Raw genomic sequence first — 21,854 nt, forward strand, 5'->3', positions numbered from 1 at the left:
CAGACCGCCCACTACCCATGGGCGTCGGCAAAGTGGCACCCCCAGGACTGCCTAACGCTGATCGGCGGCACCTGGGGGACTGATTAGCGGGGATCACATCCGCCGGCATTAGACTCCGCCCACCCGCGACGTCAACCCGCTGGCCAATTAGCAGCGCCGGCGTGATGTTAACCCTCGATCTGCTGCTAGAAAGTGTATAATACACTTTGTAATGTATACAAAGTGTATTATACAGGCTGCCTCCTACCCTGGTTGTCCCAGTGATTGAGGGACCACCAGGGTAGGAGGCAGCCCCCCCTAGTAAACACACACACACACACACACACTGATCCTGCCCCCTGATCACCCACAGCATCCCTCAGACCCTCCCTGATCGCCCCCTCAGACCACTGTTTGCACCTAATTATAGATGCAAAAAATAAAATCTTCTATGAACTCACCATACTCCTAACGGAATACCTTTGGGTGTTTTCTTTCTAAAATGGGGTCACTTGTGAGGTTTCTATACTGCCCTGGCATTTTAGGGGCCCTAAACCGTGAGGAGTAGTCTAGAAACCAAATGCCTCAAAATGACTTGTAAAATCCTAAAGGTACTCATAGGACTTTGGGCCTCTTAGTGCACCTAGGCTGCAAAAAAAGTGTCACACATGTGGTATCGCCGTACTCGGGAGAAGTTGTATAATGTGTTTTGGGGTGTATTTTTACACATACCCATGCTGGGTGGCAGTTTTAAGACTGCAGTCCTTAAGTGGTTAAAAAGCGCTCAGAAAAGCACTGACAGTGTGGCTCGAGCCTAAAGGTGTCCTCTGAGCTCCCCCCTCTACTCTGCTCATGGCAAACAAGTAATTGCCAGGAATGAGTTTCCTCTGCCAATCTTGGACAGAGCAACACCCATACATTCAGGGATGTAACAATAGGGGGCAGTGCTTTGTCAGGTGGCAAGGAAGTAGTGAGCAGAGCAGTGGCAGCCTTATACATTACCTTGTTCCAGAAGAGCGACCTGTCCTCCACACTCTGCTCTTCCCTGTAACCACTGTAGAGCCAATTTTCCTGCTGCTCCCACCTGAGCATGTCATGTGACATGCATCAAGAGCCATAGGGGTATAAATATTTTTTTTTTTTTTATTGTGTCTATATTAGTGATAGTTCTCATAAATGTGTATCATTACCAGACAATCCTGCTTTAATTACACCATTGCTATACAAAATACATTTGTACTGCACCAGTCATTTTATAATTTAATGTTATTTTTTTTAACCAGTGACAAATTCCCCAAACTGGTAATTAGCCTAATCTGCAACTTCTTTGCAACTGTACAGGTCGCACACATATCCAATTTTCTGCTTCAGTAATTAGCTGCATAGAGCAGTAGCCACTCTTACTCATTGTCTCGTCCGCTGACTGAAAACGAATCTTCATATATCCATCTATTAGAAACACTTGGGATGGCTGTGTTTTATATGTAGATACAGATTTTTATTACAAGCTGTAGAATGCAGCCTAGTATTTTAAGGGTATAGAATAGGTTGTGTTTCAAATTAGATGCTTGCTTTGTAACCTGATTCTTTAATTATTTTGGCATGTCACTTAAATGGCGGCAGACTCCTGGTTTGGCACTAGCACTGGGAACGATTGTTCATGGCCTGTCAGTCTGTGGTCATGGTAAAGCAGAGGACCTGAACAATCGATTGCTACCTGCTTGGATTAAGATCCTCCTTGCAGAGGTAAGTTTTCTTACCTTCTATTTCAATAACCACATAATCCCAGGAAAACAATGTACATTATGCTCAAGTAGACTTCTAATCATCTTTCAGGGTTGCCCTACTATGCAACGCCTTGCGGCCCTCAATGGACTTGTGGCATTGGTAGGATCAGAGTCTGCACTTATACAGGTACGTAAGATGCAGCATTATCACATATCAAAGGTGAGCTAATCATATAATGTCATTGCACATTACATGGCACTATATTGGTGGTAGGGTGTGTATTCAGCAGTCTGGAAGAGGAGGGTAAAATTCATTGGGTAAGGTTGGAAATACAGATCATATTAAAAGGGATCCATGACGGGTGATAATCAATCTTATTCGTCTTAAACCCTGTAGGTCCAAAGAAGTGCACTGGACATGTGATTTAGACTTGGCAGCACTGGTGCAAAACTTGAGTAGATCTTTGGGCAGAGTAAGGCCCCGTTCACATTGCACGCGTTTCTAGCCGCGTTTTGGAAACGCGTGCAGGTGGCCGACACGCACGACATCAGACAGTGCATAGAGTGCACTGTCTGATGTTCACACTGCATGCGTTCCGGACCTGTGCGGTCCGGGAACGCATGCTGCATGCATTTTTTGCCAAAACGCGTGGCTGTCCCATTCACTGTTCAGTGATAGGATCAGCCACGCAACGCATACAAACGCGGATGACGTGCGTTCGTATGCGTTGCGTTCCGCGTGCGTGCCCGTCCGCGTTTGTAATGTGAACGCGGCCTTAGGGCCCGTTTCCACTAGAGCGAATCTGCATGTGTTTTCTGCATGCAGATTCGCACAACCAATATAAGTGGATATGGCTGTTTCCACTTGTCATGAGTTCTGTGCGTTTTGCTGTGCAGAAAAAATTTGCACGCCAGACCCGTCAGAATTTGCATGCTGCACACCCGCACGCGAATCGCTGGTAATGTAATTTAATAAGAAAACCGCAAGCGTTTTTGTCTTGTGGTTTTCCATGTGTTTTCGCGTGCGTTGTCGCTTAAAAACCCATGTCAATGCCGGTAAAAATGCCGGTTAAAATCGCATAGAGCAAACCGCGAGCGAAATCGCGTGAAAAAACGTATGGAAACGCAAACGAATCCGCACCCGCATGCGGATTCGTTGGCGCGTTTTCCGTGACGGATTTACAACGCACAAGTGGAAACTGGCCCTAAGTCATGCTAGTGAATTCATGAGGGATGAAGGTGATTGTTGGGGAGCTGAAGTTCTCTCTGGGATGGGAGAGGTGAAGTATTCCTAGGTGTCTAGCTGGGAAATACAGAAGTGGAGTGTCAGCGCATCTGGGTGTGTGTGCTTATAACCTTCACTCATGAGGTAACAGTGTGTGGGGGGGCATTTTTTCCAACAAAAGGTACTTCTAGGTACATTGTGGTACTGTAATGCTATACAATATGGTTACTCTGTGTTCCAGGTTTTTATTTCTATTCAGAGTACTTTCATACTGAATAGCTTCTTAAATTCATGCTCACCGATTCATCTCATTGCAGTTGAAATCTGAAGCCATACAGTCATCCTTGTTCCAAAGCAAACTTAATGAAGTCATCAAAACAATCACTCAGGTAAGAAAGGTATAATGACTTGTGACCTACAGCTGGCAAACAGATTTTCCAACAACTGGGCATTCCTTCTTAAATCACCATATTTATTCATCTCTATTCATATGCAGCAGATGTATGAGTAGGCATAGACACAGACAGACAATATACAGTGCATTCGGAAAGTATTCACAGTGCATCACTTTTTCCACATTTTGTTATGGAACAGCCTTATTCCAAAATATATTAAAATCATTTTTTCCTCCAAATTCCTTAGAAATACTCCATACTGACAGTGCAAGGGGGGGGGGGGGGGGAAGTTTACTTGAGGTTTTGGCAAGTTTATTAAAAAAAAAAAAAAAAAGACATCACATGTACATAAGTATTCACAGCCTTTGCTCAATACTTTGTCAAGCAACTTTGGCAGCAGTTACAGCCTCAGTCTCATTTTGAATATGGTGCAACAAGCTTGGCACACCTATCCTTGGCCGGTTTCACCCATTCCTTTTTGCAGCACCCCTCAAGATCCATCCGATTGGATGGGGAGCATCGATGCATGGCTATTTTAAGATCTCTACAGAGATGTTCGATCGGATTTAAGTCTGTGCTATAGCTGGGCCACTCAAGGACATTCACAGAGTTGTCTTGAAGCCACTCCTTTGATATCTTGGCTGTGTGCTTAGGATCATTGTCCTGCTGAATGCTGAACCATTGCCCCAGTCTGAGTGCAAGGATGCTCTGGAGCAGGTTTTCATCCAGGATGTCTCTGTAGATTGCTGCAGTCATCTTTCCCTTTATCCTGACTAGTCTCACAGTTCCTAATGCTGAAAAACATCCCACAGCATGCTGCTGCCACCACCACCATGCTTCACTTTAGGGATGGTATTGGCCTGGTAATGAGCAGTGCCTGGTTTCCTCCAAATGTGACACCTGGCATTAACACCAAAGAGTTCAATCTTTGTCTCATCAGACCAATTGAATTTTGTTTCTCATGGTCTGAGAGTCCTTCACGTAGTTACCTTTTGGCAAACTGCAGGCAGGCTGCCATGTCTTATGCAATTCACATCTAAGCAATCTGACTGATGTTGTGCCTCCATGCTGTGAATGCAAAAATGTATTCAGTGTCGTTTAAAAGTGTTATCAGTAGCCCGTTCCTATGCGATCAACCAATATCTTCCATCCTGCTCGATCAACAATGCTGGTTGATTTAACATGATATGGCCATTTTTCATTGATGGGGCACACTGGAACACACTCATTTCTCTGCTGAGCTTTGTGGCATCAGTATTGTCTAAGTCACACACCTGAAACAAGCTTGCAGCTAATCCAGTCAGACTTCAGTCAGAGCACCTGATCTGCATGCTTGTTTATTGTCTATGGCTAAAAGTATAAGAGGCAGAAGATCAGCAGAACAGCCAAACTGTTTGAATTGTTTAAACACTTCTGGACCTGCCCATAGTAAAATGTATGATGCATTTGTGGCTGTTTAACCCTGAGATGGCTGACGTAATCACGTGTTCCCGCTGGCACTAAGCTCATCTGTGCTGTGTACCAATGTCTAGAACCAATTTCCTTGACTCTTGACACTATGATCACTGTGAGCCAATCACAGTGATCTCAAAGTAAAAAATAATAAAAAAAAGACTCTGATCCTCAAAGGACAACTGTAGTGAGAAGAATATGGAGACTGCCACATTTATTTCCTTTTAAACAATACCAGTTGCCTGGCAGACCTGCTGATGCATTTGGCTGTATTAGTATCTGAATAGCACAAGAAACAAGCATGCAGGTAATCTTGTCAGATCCGACAATAATGTCAGAAATACCTGATCTGCTGCATGCTTGTTCAGGGTCTATGGCTAAAAGTATTAGAGACAGATGATCAGCAGGATAGCCATGACATTTGCATTGTTTAAAAGGAAATAAATATGGCGGCCTCCATATATATCTGGTTTCAGTTATCCTTTAAAACCACCTTAGCGGTATGGACGAGCTCAGCTCGTCCATTACCGCCAGAGGGTGCCGCTCAGGCCCTGCTGGGCCGATTTTGATAAAATAAAAAGCAGCACACGCAGCCGGCACTTTGCCAGCCGCGTGTGCTACCTGATCGCCGCCGCTCTGCAGCGATCCGCCGCGTGCAGCGGCGAAAGAGGGTCCCCCCAGCCGCCCGAGCCCTGCGCAGCCGGAACAAATAGTTCCGGCCAGTGCTAAGGGCTGGATCGGAGGCGGCTGACGTCAGGACGTCGGATGACGTCACTCCACTCGTCGCCATGGCGACGAGGAAAGCCAAACAAGGAAGGCTGCTCATTGCAGCCTTCCTTTTTACTTCTGATTGCCGGAGGCGATCAGAAGAACGGATTCGGAGCGCCCTCCAGTGGGCTTTCATGCAGCCAACTTTCAGTTGGCTGCATGAAATAGTTTTTTTTTAATTTAAAAAAAACCCTCCCGCAGCTGCCCTGGCGATCTCAATAGAACGCCAGGGTGGTTAAGGGGCCAGAGCTGTGCGGTCCTCACTCGGTTAAATGGATTTATGGATATACCATGTTTGCCTCCATATTGCTCTCCCTTCAGATTCCCTTTTAGATCCAAACATTGTTAATACAGTGACCTTATTATATGCTGGGCTGCTTCACTTTATTTCTCCTTTGATATAGAATTGTACAACTTTAAAAGGATTTATAAAGACAACCCTAAACACTCCCTGATCACTGATGCTTGCGTGCTAAAGGAACTGCAATGTAGAAGTGCTTTGGGTTGTTTTTCAGTGGAAATATCTGAACTCTTAGTCTGAAAGCCAAGCTTTGTGATAAGTAGCATATGGCACAAGTTTCATACAAACAGTAAGGCCACTAAGTGAAATCTGGAACTTATTAAAAAAAAAAAAAAACATCTTTAAAAGGTCAATTTGACAACGGTTCTGTTGGTGGTTCAGCTTTTGCTATTAACAAGCTGTGTATGAGATAATGTGAATATGCAGCCATTTTCTTCCCACAGATCATTAATTTCTCTGGAGCGATTGGCCTACAGACAAACGCAACGTGGATGCTTGGCCACCTTCACTTGTCCAGTCTTTCCTCAACTCAGAGCAGGACTTCTGGTGAGCAGAATATTAGCCGATTGTCACTCAACTGAATATCTGCAGCAAGTTGCAATCTTGTCTTATTTGAGTGAAAACACATGTATAGGAAGAATTGCTAAGTGAAAAGCCAGAAAATAATCTCTGGGAAGTGTAATTAGATGTGGAGGGTTTTATATATGATGATTAGATATCCAGTGCACATAGGATGGTTTATAAATAAAGCAGCTCAGTTTCCCTTCCCAATAACTCACATGTTAGATTTACTTTTTTTCTTCTTCAAAAATGAAAGTTGGAACCTGCAACACAAATCAGATTAACCTTTGCCATTACTCAGAAACGTATTCTACTTTTATACAGGCTAACAGATGGTTTACAGAGTGTACGGTATTCCACAATTTATATCACTAACTGTGCCTTATGGGGAGCTCGCTATCTGAAGTCCTTACCACATTCTAGGGCCAATTTTGTCATGAAGCTAGTTAACCTATCAAAATGTTTTTATTATGTGGTAGGAACAGAAGTGCCCAGTTGTAAACCATATTAATATTAGGGGGGTAGCAGGCTTGTAGGCTGTGTCCTGGCACTCCTGCACTGCAAGATGAGTGCTATTCACTATGCCACCATTTTAGGCCACTTTTTATATATTGCTATGACAGAGCATAGCTCGTCAACATATGGATGTGGAGTGAGCCAGGAGCCAAAAAGCCTGCCACTGGGGTACTGTTTAAATGGAACTAGAGTCATGAAAGCAGTGCTGTGGCTTAGTGGCAAGTATCCTTGCCTAGTAGCACTAACTTTTTAGGCTAAATTCTTGGCCTGGCCATGCTGATTGATTATCTGGCTTCCCTATGTGAAACTGACCATAGAGTATGGCAGAGATAGCCAGGTCGAGTTCTGAAGTGTTTGCCTTCTACAACCCTACCCCTATAAGCACCACCCAGTTGCAATCCCCCTTTCACCCCCCCTTACATTATGCAGAGAGGCCACAACTGTACATGACATGCATCAGGAACTTACAGAGAAACTGTAATTGGTAAAATTCTGTAACTGTGCTACGCTGCAGCTGCCCTGGGGATAGCAGATTATGAATTTGGTATACACATACAAAATGGCATCTCACTTGAGTCGCTGCTGCTTCGCTAGCTTGCCCTATCAACTTGCTGTTTTTCATTTTGCATGTGCACTGTACTACCTCAATGAATATATGGAAGCAATTATTGGTGTCTCCACCAATAATTGAGGTTATGAATTAAGTATACTCTGCGGGAATGTTACCATATTTGTTGATTATGTGATGTATGAACATATACTTATGGCTTATCTATGTTGATTTATCTTTTAACCTTTTTTAATGTTTTTTAATCAAGGAATATGTTTTATTAACTTACAAAATGACCTATTACTGAGTTTATTTACTATTAAATTACCCATCCAGTTTAAAGTATCATAGACTAAATTCTTACTTTTAGGATGTGGGAAATATATTAACGCCATACACCGGCATACCTACCGGGGATGCGACCCCCTCAGCCGCAGGGGGGCCCGGGGCTGCTCTGGGGCCCGCTCACTGTGCGCGGGGGGAGCGCTGCTCTGGACCCCCCAGCAAGGTGCTCAACTGGCCGCAGCGTCTGATAGACGCTGCGCCAGTTCATTCCCCGCAGCCCCGCTCCAGCAGCCTGCATAGTCTCCGGCAGGCAGAGCAGGGCTATGGCAAGATGGCTGCCGAAGAAGCCCTGCACTGGAGACTATTTGTGTCTCCAGTACAGGGCTTCGGCAGCCATCTTGCCGTAGCCCTGCACAGTGCCTGTCAGCGCGGGAGATGTGCTGCAGTGCACAGGAGGATCGTCGCTGGAGGAGCTGCGCACCAGAGGCCAGGACAGACTCCTGACAGGTAAGTGAATTGTTTTTTTACAGGGGCATTTTTTTTCTGGTGTCTGCTGCCCACATTACGATATTCTGGTGACTGACTGCTGCCCACATTAGGATTTTCTGGTGTCTGCTGCCCACATTAGGATTTTCTGGTGACTGCTTCCCACATTACGATTTTCTGGTGTCTGCTGCCCACATTACAATTTTCTGGTGTCTGCTGCCAACATTGCGATTTTCTGGTGACTGCTGCCCACATTGCGATTTTCTGGTGACTGCTGCCCACATTAGGATTTTCTGGTGTCTGCTGCCCACATTAGGATTTTCTGGTGACTGCTTCCCACATTGCGATTTTCTGGTGTCTGCTGCCCACATTGCGATTTTCTGGTGTCTGCTGCCCACATTACGATTTTCTGGTGTCTGCTGCCCACATTACGATATTCTGGTGATTGACTGCCCACATTGCGATTTTCTGGTGACTGCTGCCCACATTGCGATTTTCTGGTGACTGCTGCCCACATTGGGATTTTCTGGTGACTCCTGCCCACATTGCGATTTTCTGGTGACTGACTGCCCACATTACGATCTTCTGGTGACTGACTGCCCACATTGCGATCTTCTGGTGACTGCTGCACACATTAGGATTTTCTGGTGACTGCTGCCCACATTAGGATTTTCTGGTGTCTGCTGCCCACATTACGATATTCTGGTGACTGACTGCTGCCCACATTAGGATTTTCTGGTGACTGCTGCCCACATTAGGATTTTCTGGTGACTGCTGCCCACATTACGATATTCTGGTGACTGCTGCCCACATTACGATATTCTGGTGACTGCTGCCCACATTACGATATTCTGGTGACTGCTGCCCACATTGCGATTTTCTGGTGACTGCTGCCCACATGGCGATTTTCTGGTGACTGCTGCCCACATTGCGATTTTCTGGTGAACTCTGCCCACATTACGATTTTCTGGCCCACATTACGATTTTCTGGTGAACACTGCCCACGTTACGATTGTCTGGTGAATGCTGTCCATGTTACAATTTTCTGGTGAACGCTGCCCACATTACGATTTTCTGGCCCACATAACGATTTTCTGGTAAACACAGCCCACGTTACGATTGTCTGGTGAACGCTGCCCACATTACGATTTTCTGGTGAACTCTGCCCACATTACGATTTTCTGTCCCACATTACGATATTCTGGTGAACGCTGCCCACATTACGATTGTCTGGTGAATGCTGTCCACGTTACAATTTTCTGGTGACTGCTGATCACGTTACGATTTTCTGGTGACTGGTGCCCACATTACGATTTTCTGGTGAACTCTGCCCACATTACGATTTTCTGGCCCACATTACGATTTTCTGGTGAACACTGCCCACGTTACGATTGTCTGGTGAATGCTGTCCACGTTACGATTTTCTGGTGAACTCTGTCCACATTACGATTTTCTGGCCCACATTACGATATTCTGGTGAACGCAGTGCCCACATTACGATTTTCTGGCCCACATTACGATTGTCTGGTAAAATTCTGCCCACTTTACAATTAATTTACAGTGAAACGCTGCCCCATTACGATTATTTGGCACCTATGGGGGGGGCCCCATCCAAATATTCGCAGGGGGGCCCAGTGATTTCTAGTTACGCCCTTGACGCCATACTTATTTTTTAAGATTCCTGATACACCCAAGCTCTGGGTCTCTCTCATATTTATCCGTTAGCTGCCCAGACACTTACAGCTCTAGGGGAGAAAAGCCGTGTGCAAATGTTAGCTAATTCATTCATAAAATCAAGCTATGGGATGTCTATCTATATCAGCTTCTCTGTTTACATCTAAGAATTCCAAATGTGCTAGATTATAGTGTTTTTCAGGACAGAGATATTTTCTCTATTCCTGTGCCTGTGAGGCTTTAATAGGAAGTCTTGCAGTCTATGAACAAAACATAAGGGGAAAGCAATATAACTAGTTGCATATTCTATCTGCCCCATTCTACCTACAAAAAAAGCAGGAAACAAGGGAAATTCTCTGGTCAGGAAGAAAGGGAGATTTAATAGGTGTCCCAACCCCTACCCACTCTAAAAGTGTACTAGTGCATTAATTTCCCCTGGAATTGGGCTTTACAATTACAAAGCTATTTATTCCATTTTCCACAGAGCTTTCTCAGTGGTTTGATCCATAATCTGACGAGAACAGTTTATGGAGAATGGCAGAGGAACCATTTATGGTGAGACTCCTGGACGATTGACAGCTAGGTTTTGTGAGGTGGAACACAGGCAAAATCAGAAGCAAATGTGTTTGCATAACTCATTAGCAGACATTTTGTGAAGAATATTTTAATAATAGAGACCATTGTCACCGAAATAATGTCCTGTTGGGTGTAAGAGCGGTGAGTTTCGCCACCTCCCCTGCTATACCACACTGCGGTTTTCCATCAAGTCCATCTTTAGACGGCGATGGACAGTGTAGGAGTAGGTTCCTGTGCGCATGTTCAGGGAAAATGGAGCTGCTTCTTCCGCATACACTACGTGTGTCGGGGAGGGAGGGTACTCGGGAGCTGGCGACTAATAGACAATGGGCCCTGAAGTTCCCCATCAGGTCCGGTGACCCACGTCATTGTCTAGGTGGTTTCCAGCCAGGATTGGTCCATTGCCTATTATGTGTGTGTATAAATAGGTGGATACTGCGATGTGAATGTTTAGTGTGTAGTTTGCCCAGCTTGATAAAGGAGCAGGATGCTCCGAAATGTCACATTTGGCTGTACATGACTTCTTAAAAAATAAAGAGAATATAGGGAGTGCAGAATTATTAGGCAAATGAGTATTTTGACCACATCATCCTCTTTATGCATGTTGTCTTACTCCAAGCTGTATAGGCTCAAAAGCCTACTACCAATTAAGCATATTAGGTGATGTGCATCTCTGTAATGAGAAGGGGTGTGGTCTAATGACATCAACACCCTATATCAGGTGTGCATAATTATTAGGCAACTTCCTTTCCTTTGGCAAAATGGGTAAAAAGAAGGACTTGACAGGCTCAGAAAAGTCAAAAATAGTGAGATATCTTGCAGAGGGATGCAGCACCCTTAAAATTGCAAAGCTTCTGAAGCGTGATCATCGAACAATCAAGCGTTTCATTCAAAATAGTCAACAGGGTCGCAAGAAGCGTGTGGAAAAACCAAGGAGCAAAATAACTGCCCATGAACTGAGAAAAGTCAAGCATGCAGCTGCCAAGATGCCACTTGCCACCAATTTGGCCATATTTCAGAGCTGCAACATCACTGGAGTGCCCAAAAGCACAAGTTGTGCAATACTCAGAGACATGGCCAAGGTAAGAAAGGCTGAAAGACGACCACCACTGAACAAGACACACAAGCTGAAACGTCAAGACTGGGCCAAGAAATATCTCAAGATTGATTCTTCTAAGGTTTTATGGACTGATGAAATGAGAGTGAGTTTTGATAGGCCAGATGGATGGGCCCGTGGCTGGATTGGTAAAGGGCAGAGAGCTCCAGTCCGACTCAGACGCCAGCAAGGTGGAGGTGGAGTACTGGTTTGGGCTGGTATCATCAAAGATGAGCTTGTGGGGCCTTTTTGGGTTGAGGATGGAGTCAAGCTCAACTCCCAGTCCTTCTGCCAGTTTCTGGAAGACACCTTCTTCAAGCAGTGGTACGGGAAGAAGTCTGCATCCTTCAAGAAAAACATGATTTTCATGCAGGACAATGCTCCATCACACGCGTCCAAGTACTCCACAAGAAACGGTATAAAAGAAGAAAAACTAATGACATGGCCTCCTTTTTCACCTGATCTGAACCCCATTGAGAACCTGTGGTCCATCATAAAATGTGAGATTTACAAGGAGGGAAAACAGTGCACCTCTCTGAACAGTGTCTGGGAGGCTGTGGTTGCTGCTGCACGCAATGTTGATGGTGAACAGATCAAAACACTGACAGAATCCATGGATGGCAGGCTTTTGAGTGTCCTTGCAAAGAAAAGTGGCTATATTGGTCACTGATTTGTTTTTGTTTTGTTTTTGAATGTCAGAAATGTATATTTGTGAATGTTGAGATGTTATATTGGTTTCACTGGTAAAAATAAATAATTGAAATGGGTATATATTTGTTTTTGTTAAGTTGCCTAATAATTATGCACAGTAATAGTCACCTGCACACACAGATATCCCCCTAAAATAGCTAAAACTAAAAAAAAACTAAAAACGACTTTCAACAATATTCAGCTTTGATATTAATGAGTTTTTTGGGTTCATTGAGAACATGGTTGTTGTTCAATAATAAAATTATTCCTCAAAAATACAACTTGCCTAATAATTCTGCACTCCCTGTATAAATAGAGATGATGCTGGTCTTTCCCTTTACAATAATGGATTTACACATAATGCAAACCTGTTTTTGCGCATCATGCCTGCAGTGTATTGTACTGTAGTATCATTTTCACATCTGTGTAACTTGTGCATTTTGTTACAGTTCCTCCAGATTTCAGCTACCTGCCTGAAAGAAGTCTAATACGTGTAATCACAGACTTCCTCATTTCAGCTGGAAAAAAAGGTACAGTTTCTCTTACCTTGCAACCATTAGGTTTTTGTCATATACCTGTAGTAAAGCCAACAGTGCTTGAATGCATTTCTGCCCATCCAATGGAGAGAGAGATCATATTGTTCACTATTCCAATTTTGCTTCATCTTTGTTTATGTTAAAGAGACACTGAAGCGAAAAAAAATATATGATATAATGAATTGGTTGTGTACTATGAATAATTACTAGAAGATTAGCAGCAAAGAAAATATTCTCATATTTTTATTTTCAGGTATATAGTGTTTTTTCTAACATTGCATCATTCTCTAATGTGTGCAGATTACACAACACTCTGCATTCAAAATGATTCTTTCAGAGCAGTCTGTGAACTAATGACCTCTCCTCTGGCAGAGGAAAAGTAAAAAAATTAACTAACAGTTGAGATAATAAGTCAGAAAACAGCCCTCTCCACGACTTTGAAAGTCGTAGAGTTTAATGGCTTTTTTGTATAGAGATAACAACCGGAGTTTCTTAACTCTTCCTGTACTGATCAGATCAGATCAGCAAGTTCTATAAACTTGGTCACTCCCAGAGTGTACCTCAAAAAATCTGGAGATAGAGCCTTCTGTCATGCTGCTCCTACTCTTTGGAACTCCCTGCCACACCCAGTAAAGACAGCATCATCCCTGGAGCTATTCAAATCCAGACTGAAAAGCCACCTGTTTAGCCTGGCATTTCCAGACATAAAATTCTTCCTCTGTACCACGATGGTCGGAGCCATGCTTATGCGCTTTGAGTCCCATGGGAGAAAAGCGCTTTACAAATGTTAGTTGTTGTTGTTGGAAACAATTACACTGATGTATCTGATCTTAATGTTTTATTTCTTAGCTGTACTACACATACAAATCATAATATCATAATTTTTTTTTTTTCGCTTCAGTGTCTCTTTAAAAGATGGGTGGGGGCTTCCTGGCATCTTCAGATCTTGTGCCACAAACTCTCTCTTACACCATTGCAATAATGGGCTGTAGTGGTAAAGGTGTACCTCTCCTATCCTTACACCACTACAGCCCATTATTACAATGGTATTAATGAGAAGTTCTAGCTCCTTGAATGGCTTGTTGGACACATGTATATGTGTGTGTTCCCTTTATTTAAAGGTTAAGAACTCTAGTTGATCCCAGTTTAAATTTCAAGTTGTATGCATGAATTGTCTGCTTGTATGCTGGTATGAGTGGGTCAGTCCTAAGGAGGGAAGGAACCATGACGAGGAGGGATGGCTTTATTTTGAGAATGCTGCAGCATTTTTGGAGCACTGAGATCCTCCATTTTGATTGGCCGTTTGTTGCTGTGTGTTATGCTTTGCTTCAAGTGTAAACTTTCACTGTAAGGGTTACTGTTGATACAGACTAGAGATCATAGTCTCACCAGGTTTCACACTATTGCTAATCCCAGAGCAGGAGTCCAGCAGAGGCTGTAGCATTACAATCGACCATTCAAAAAATACTGCAACAGAGAGTTAGAAGGGAAGCAACATCTTGTCATAGAAGAGAGGGCATTATTCACCAGTGTTCCTGGTCAAGTAACCACAGGGAGATCAAATTTGTTATTTAGAATCGAAAGGGTCTCAACTTTAATCACTAAGGTAAGTTCCGCACTTACACGTCTGTGACAAATGTCATACAGGGTCAGTCATTTCTGGCATGCCTAAATTTAATGGACGCCAACTTCAACTACCTCACCTGAACCCGCAGCCCTTCCTGAGATTTGCCATTTACCTTCAATGAAAAGTAAGGTGTTACGACTTATTGTGCTTCCTTATGGTTTGTCACCTGTCCCCCTGACTCTTCACTATAGTTACTACCAAGTTTTGGCCGCAGTGAGACTTAAATCTGTTCAGTTATTTTTTGCTCTGGGGCCTACCTCTGATTTACCTAGTCGCAAGGTTGATATTGCTCGTCCCTCATAATGTGTACATTTTCTGGGGTTATAAATTGACCACAACTAAGAGGATAATTTTTCCCTGCCCCCACAATCCTCGCCAAATTATTTATTATTGTTATTACTTTATTTTGGAACGCCTATCCTTTTCTGGGATACTTCTTTTCCCATCAGGTCACTGTGTGTTCAGAGTCAACTGTTTTTAGCCTTCAGACTTCTGACTAGTAAGGGTCTAACCACCTGTCAGTCAAGTGACTCCCCATAGTGTGGGTTCATAAACAAGGTGGGAAATAATGGCACTCTTGAGATGCCGGTCTTATGATAATCCCTGCTAAACAAAGATTACTGGCTTGAGAAATTATCTTTTTTCAGAAAAGTGGCTATTTTACAGGGTGTGTATACTTTTCACTCACACTGTATGTATGTAGGCGGTACCAGAGCTTGTATCTAACAATTGGTGCTGCTCATCAGCTAACAGACTCCCTGCTTTAGCATTTGAATAGGTCACTAACTCTGTATCATGTCTTACAGGCCCTGAACTGATCCCCACATCCTTGGTCAAGGTGTGTATCTCTTCTATTGCTGCATCTGCCCCTGAATATCAGTATCCACCCGTCAACTGGGCCTCCATTCTTGCTCCTTTAATGAGGCTCAATTTTGGTAAGTTAATGCAGATGGATATGAAGCTTCAGATCTAAGCTTGTGTGTGCAACTCAAAGAAAACTAAATGCAATCTACTTTCTTTGCTTGATGTATGTGGCAGCACAGATGGGCCTTATAGCAAACATTCCCATTGTGGTGACTCCTTGGCTCTTATTCAATTTACATTTTCTCCTACATTAAATTTTTACACTTAGACAATAAAATGCTCTGTTGCACTAGGTCCTCGGGGGCCCTCTCCCACCCCCTCCACACACACCACCTCCATATAACAATGCTTTCGAGGGGTTGGGAGTAGCTAGCCCTCCAGCTGACTGTATGGATGGGTTGCTCTGTATGGGCTTAGATGTTAAAGAGGAACTCCAGTGAAAATAATGTAATAAAAAAAAGTGCTTAATTTTGACAATAATTATGTATAAATGATTTAGTCAGTGTTTGCCCATTGTAACATCTTTTAAATCCCTGATTTATATTCTGACATTTATTATATGGTGACATTTATACTGTTGGCAGGTGATGTAGCTGCTGCATGCTGTTTTGGCAGTTGGAAACAGCTGTAAACAGCTATTTCCCACAAGGCAACGAGGTTCACAGACAGGAAACTGCCAGAAGTACCTCGGTACTCAGAGCTTCTTGTGGGAAGGGTTTCACCACAATATCAGTCATACAGCCCCCTGATGGTCTGCTTGTGAAAAGGAATAGATTTATCATGTACAAGGGGGTATTAGCTACTGATTGGGATTAAGTTCAATTCTTGGTCGGAGTTTCTCTTTAAACCCCAACTATGGCTTCTACCATAAATGGATGTTAATTACACTGTTGTACACACTGGCAGAAGATATAGTTCATGACTTGTACGCTGTATGTATGAGTACACATACACCTTAGTGAAGCACTGTCCCTGATTGTTCGAGTGCCGGTGCAGTGTCTTACCCGGTCAGTCTGGCACAATTTGCTTCGGGCCTAAGCCCACTAACGCAGTTGTGCGCAGTTGTGTCCGCTTTTCAGCAACACATCAATGTTACTGATGCTGAAAAGTGGAAACCTATGCGCACAACTGCATTAGTGGGCTCAGACCTTTACAGATAAAAACTGCAATAAATCTAACTTATAAATTAAAAGGACACTATGGCGAAAAACTGTAAAATTATAAAAATGTGCAAACATAGACAAATAAGAAGTACGTTTATTCCAGAGTAAAATGAGCCATAAATTACTTTCCTCCTATGTTGCTGTCACTTACAGTAGGTAGCAGAAATCTGACAGAAGTGACAGGTTTTGGACTAGTCCATCTCTTCATAGGGGATTCTCAGCAAGGCTTTTATTCTTTATAAAGATATTCCCTAAAAAGCATTTAAACAATGATGCTGGCCATCTTCCCCGCTCACTACACAGTTTTTTGGCAGTTGGACAGAGCAACTGCCATTCACTAAATGCTTTTGAAAATAAATGAATCCCTGAGAATCTCCCCATGAAGAGATGGACTAGTCCAAAACCTGTCGCTTCTGTCAGATTTCTACTACCTACTGTAAGTGACAGCAGCATAGGAGAAAAGTAATTCACGGCTCATTTTACTGTGGAAAAAAAAAACATGCTTCTTATTTGTCTATGTTTGCACATATTTTAAATTTTACAATGTTTCGCCATAGTGCCCCTTTAAACACAAAGGGGGTGCACTGTATACAGTGACATGTCTACCTCAACATGTTTTACCTAATATGGGCTTCTTTAGGAGTACAAGCAAACATTACATCAATGTTATTGTATGAAAAACAAAACACCAAATTGGACAATATAATCTACAGCAGCATATACTGTAGGCTCAAGTCAGACCTGAATTTTTCAGCCATGCTGGGTGGCAGCCACAATACATGCCCCGGCCCTCACAAGCCTCATCCGACACTCCCCACATGTAGTCCATCCCTGTTCCTCTCACTAGCATATGCACTCACCACTCTATCTTGCAGGCTTATAGCCCTGCGTGTTGCATGCCTCGAATGTCGCCGGTGCTTCCGAGCAAGTCGTCATGGCTTCCCTGAACAGGGCTCCATGTGGCATCACTTCCAGTGGGGCTGGATGAGTTACCATAGTGACGTGCAGGAGGCATATGCATGCCTTTCTCCTAGGGGATATTTTTACACCTTGATAATAAAATGCCTTTTAAATCACCAGCAAGAAAGAAAATAATTTTGACAGTACTTTTTGTATTTTTTCCAATTGTAGAGTGTCAAAAAGTTATTTTACACAGACGGTGAAACATTTATGTCCTAGGAGAAAACTTAAGAGAAAATTTTAATTGAATGAGGGCCATTGGATCTTTATTGTAGTAAAATACTTCCAAGCGAGATTCTGGAATTACTTTTCAAGTCACATGGTAGTTAGTTCTGATGCTCAGGAACATCCTCATACTACTGAGGTTTTTTTCTTTTTCACTGGGCTATTTCAAATCATTTCATTTTGCAACCCTAGGAGTAAAAATCAATTGCAGATATTCCTTTGTGTATTTTGTATTTACTGCTAAACAGGTTTTTTTTGTCTGTTTGTTTTTTCTATGGCATGTATTTCACACAGGTGAGGAAATCCAGAAACTGTGTATCGAGATTGCAGTGACTCAAGCCCAGTCCTCCCAGAATGCAGCTGTTCTCCTTGGGATGTGGGTGGTTCCACCATTACTGTACAGTCTTACTGTGAGTTCATGCTTACATACAAATTAATGGTGCAAATTACAACAGTGATATCGTGCAATATAACTCTTTCCATCCATGGCACAAACCCGTCGTAGTGTGGCCCAGCCTAAGGGCCCGTTCTCACTAGGGCGATTAGCGGGTGATTCCAGCTACCTAACGAAATACGAACTATATGATAGTGATCTCACTGCCAAGATTGCCGCTGATCACGGCCAATTCGCGATTTACCCGCAACGTGCTACATGTAGCATTCTATTGCGATTCTAGAGCGATCTCGATTAAACCGCTAAAAATTGCGCTAATTGCAATTGTTCAAAAATCACGAGAGTGTACAGTGATTTTACTGCATTTTTTTTTATTTATTTATTTTATTTAGTATTTATATAGCGCCGACATATTACGCAGCGCTGTACATTGTATGTATGTATATATGTGTATATATATATGTATATATATATATATATATATATATATATGTAGATATATGTCACGGACGATTGCGGGGACGCAGGCGCGTCCTGGACGACCGTGAAGAAAAAGCAATCGCACTCGATTCCCTGCATCGATTGCGCTTCAAAACGGTACAATCCGGGTTGAGTGTGTAGGGGCAGCTGCAGTCTTTTCTCAGCAGAGAGAGAGCCCCAGCCTAAATGCTGGTTGGCCCTTTTGATATGCTAATGAGCCTGGGCCCAGAGAGTCCCTGGCTTCAAGCTGTGCTGATGGCCCACCCATCAGGTATAAGGTGACAAACACCATGACAGAACCAATTTAGAGTGAGGAAACTCAGACACTCCGACTCCTTTTCCCAGCAGGGAGCCGACATGTGGCTTGCTGCTGCCAACTTCAAAGAACCTTTGCCTGGGAATGACCTGGTATAAATCCCAGGGGTCTCTCATATTCCATAAACTGCTATATGTATCATATTTTCTGTGTTGCCAGGCTGGCAGACCCTCCAAACTAACAGAGCAGGTAGGGCCCTGCCTGGCGTTGGTTCTGAGAACATTTCAGAACCTTCTGAGGTAAAGACTGCCCGTTAGGCAGTTCAACAGTGCCCTAATGGTATCACAGGGGTCCCACCCCTCATGTTTGGTATCAGACTGCTGGGTACATCGAGGCAGACCTGAAAATATTAGTAAATCTGCCCTGACCTGTACGGTTCTGTGAGATAGAGCCCATATATGGTTAAGGCATGATTTCTGGTCTCCAGGACAAGGGCAGGACTCATCTCATGTTCTAGGGGGGTGTGTGGGCCCGCCCTCACTTCCTCCTACTGAATCAGGGGCATAAGAATGGCAGAGGAGCCAAACTCAGGGTCCTCCACACTGAAACATCTTGAACTCATGAGATGCCAGCTTGAGGATATGCTGGCATCCACCTGGTCTGAACTCTGGACTTTGAAACCAAGAACTTTATGATTCTTCCCACAATAAGGACATCTTTCCAGGAACTAAGTATTTTTTCTCCCTTCTTTTATTTTTCATACTGGCTATTACTGTCTTAATAATTGTGATTTTTAATAAATTGTCTGTATATATTAATTATTTATATTGCGTGAATAAACGACTTTCTCCAAGTCATTCACTTTCCGCTACCCTGCTTATCAGCACACACAGAACTGATCCCGGGTCTCTGAAGATACGCTACTGTTTGTTTGTTGTTGGCTAGACAGAATATCGTGTGTTTAACCGTTTTATTCGCAGGATTAGTCAGTCAGTTAGTGGGCCCCACGGTCCCATAGTAACCGCGGTGGTGGCAGTTTACTCTGAACCAGTAGGTGACGTGGTAATCACCCGTATCTCACAGGCGCCCTCCTGGTTTGTCCGCGGCCAATTCTTAACGGTTCCTGCGCATTGACGGCGACCAGAGTTCGCACGATCTGTGCGCTGGCATCGTTTAGAAGGCTAAGTGCGGTCAGCCACTAGAGCTCCTGTGACTATATATATATATATATATATATATATATATATATATATATATATATATAGTCTTGTCACTAACTGTCCCTCAAGGAGCTCACAATCTAATCCCTACCATTGCCATATGTCTTTATTATGTAGTGCATGTATCATAGTCTAGGGCCAATTTTAGGGGGAGCCAATTAACTTATCCGTATGTTTTTGGAATGTGGGAGGAAACCGGAGTGCCCGGAGGAAACCCACGCAGACACGGAGAGAACATACAAACTCTTTGCAGATAGTGCCCTGGCTGGGATTCGAACCAGGGACCCAGCGCTGCAAGGCGAGAGAGCTAACCACTACGCCACCGTGCTGCCCATGCATTAAAGTGGATCCAATGCTGGATACACACCATCCGTTTCTGCGTTCGTTGCGTCTGTCGATATGCATTAATTTGATTATTTCCGACATGTCCGATTCACGTTTTGATGGATTGTTAGGTCTATTTGCCATACTTTACATGGCAATCGACCTAAAAATCATCGGAATGCGTTCGGAAATAATCGAATCGATGCATATCGACGGACGCATTCGACGCGGAAACGCATGGTGTGTATTCAACACAAGATAGACGGGAGCATGATTGCAGAAGCCGCCGATCATTACGGGCTGATGGGGACCGTGGAGGAAAACAGAACTGCAGCGAGGGACCAGAGACACACTTCTAGGGGCTGGAAAAAGCACCAAGTAAGTAAAGCTTTTTGTGATTTTTTTTCACTTCATAAATCCTTTAATCCACTAGCAGCTTCACTAGAGTTATCTCGTTTGAGATAAGAGAGCTGCTTTTGACCTCAAATGACAGAACTCCTTGGGCCATATGCAATTCACTTTTTCTCTCGAGTTTTCTCCTACGCGATAATTTTTCATCTTCCATTTAAAGTACATTTTTAGCACTTTGCAATGGGAAAACTACCAAAATGTAGTTGAAAAAGTACAATCAAAATTATTTTGAGTATTTGTTTGCTTGCTGCGAGTTTGAAAAGCATTTTATTTACAATTTGGAAAAATATCACCTAGGAGAAAACGCAGGTGAAAAAGTGAATTGCATATGGCCCCTTGTGCTGTAGATTCTTTGAATGCTTTGATCTCTCTCCCTGCTAACAGAAAACACACATTATTGTCTCATACTGCCCCACAATGGACATAAATACACATTACAGCAGTACTATTTAGTAGCAAACAAATGTAACAAATAAAAAAAGTGCTAAAATAAATAGGCCCTCTTTTGTAAAAAAAAAAAAAAAAGGCCTGGAGCCGCTTGCAGGCCTCTAAATAAATTGGCTGCTAAAGGGTTAAAGAAGTAAACATTTCTTCACTAGATCTCATCACTGTCATTTTCTATGTACCTAAATAACATTGTTTTACTAAAGTGCATTGCCATCTAACATAACTAATCAGAGCTGCAAAATGTAATGTCTGCATATTCTAAATTACCATTACCTGTGTCTGACGCACTGAATTGCACCTTGCCCCATTCGTATTGAACATGTGGACGCGTGATTTTGCATTGGTCGCACATCTATTCTGTTTCAATGGCATGACATTTGACCTGCGTCTTTTTTTTTTTTTTTTTTTTTATGCATTTTGCGATTTTTCTACAGTTTTAAATCCCACTGCAGTGTTGCATTTCTCCATGTGCAATTAAAAAGTCAATGGAAAAATCGCATTTGTTTTGCAAAAATAACATCCGATTTAATTAGTTACATTCTCGTATAAATTGACTTCATAAGTTTGCATAAAAAATCGCATAAAAACTGCAAAATTGCTGAGGAAAAACTACTAAGGACAAAACCACAAAAAACTCAAAATGCAGAAATGGACATGTGGAATATC

The 21,854-nt window shown here is 43.0% G+C and overlaps 1 protein-coding gene across 3 annotated transcripts in view; it reads left to right on the plus strand.

Moving 5' to 3' along the window:
- The window catches only part of FOCAD (focadhesin), a 256,927-nt gene that overhangs the window by 221,199 nt on the left and 13,874 nt on the right, over positions 1-21,854 (plus strand). For all 3 annotated transcript variants that reach the window (XM_068234405.1, XM_068234403.1, XM_068234404.1), the window contains exons 31-37: positions 1,603-1,725; positions 1,816-1,893; positions 3,249-3,320; positions 6,291-6,393; positions 12,731-12,811; positions 15,251-15,379; positions 17,951-18,066. In XM_068234405.1, the coding sequence (XP_068090506.1) occupies positions 1,603-1,725; positions 1,816-1,893; positions 3,249-3,320; positions 6,291-6,393; positions 12,731-12,811; positions 15,251-15,379; positions 17,951-18,066 (702 nt within the window). The remainder of the gene's footprint in view (positions 1-1,602; positions 1,726-1,815; positions 1,894-3,248; positions 3,321-6,290; positions 6,394-12,730; positions 12,812-15,250; positions 15,380-17,950; positions 18,067-21,854) is intronic.

The sequence above is a fragment of the Hyperolius riggenbachi genome, chromosome 1 (assembly GCF_040937935.1).
Source record: "Hyperolius riggenbachi isolate aHypRig1 chromosome 1, aHypRig1.pri, whole genome shotgun sequence".
Lineage (NCBI taxonomy): Eukaryota > Metazoa > Chordata > Amphibia > Anura > Hyperoliidae > Hyperolius > Hyperolius riggenbachi.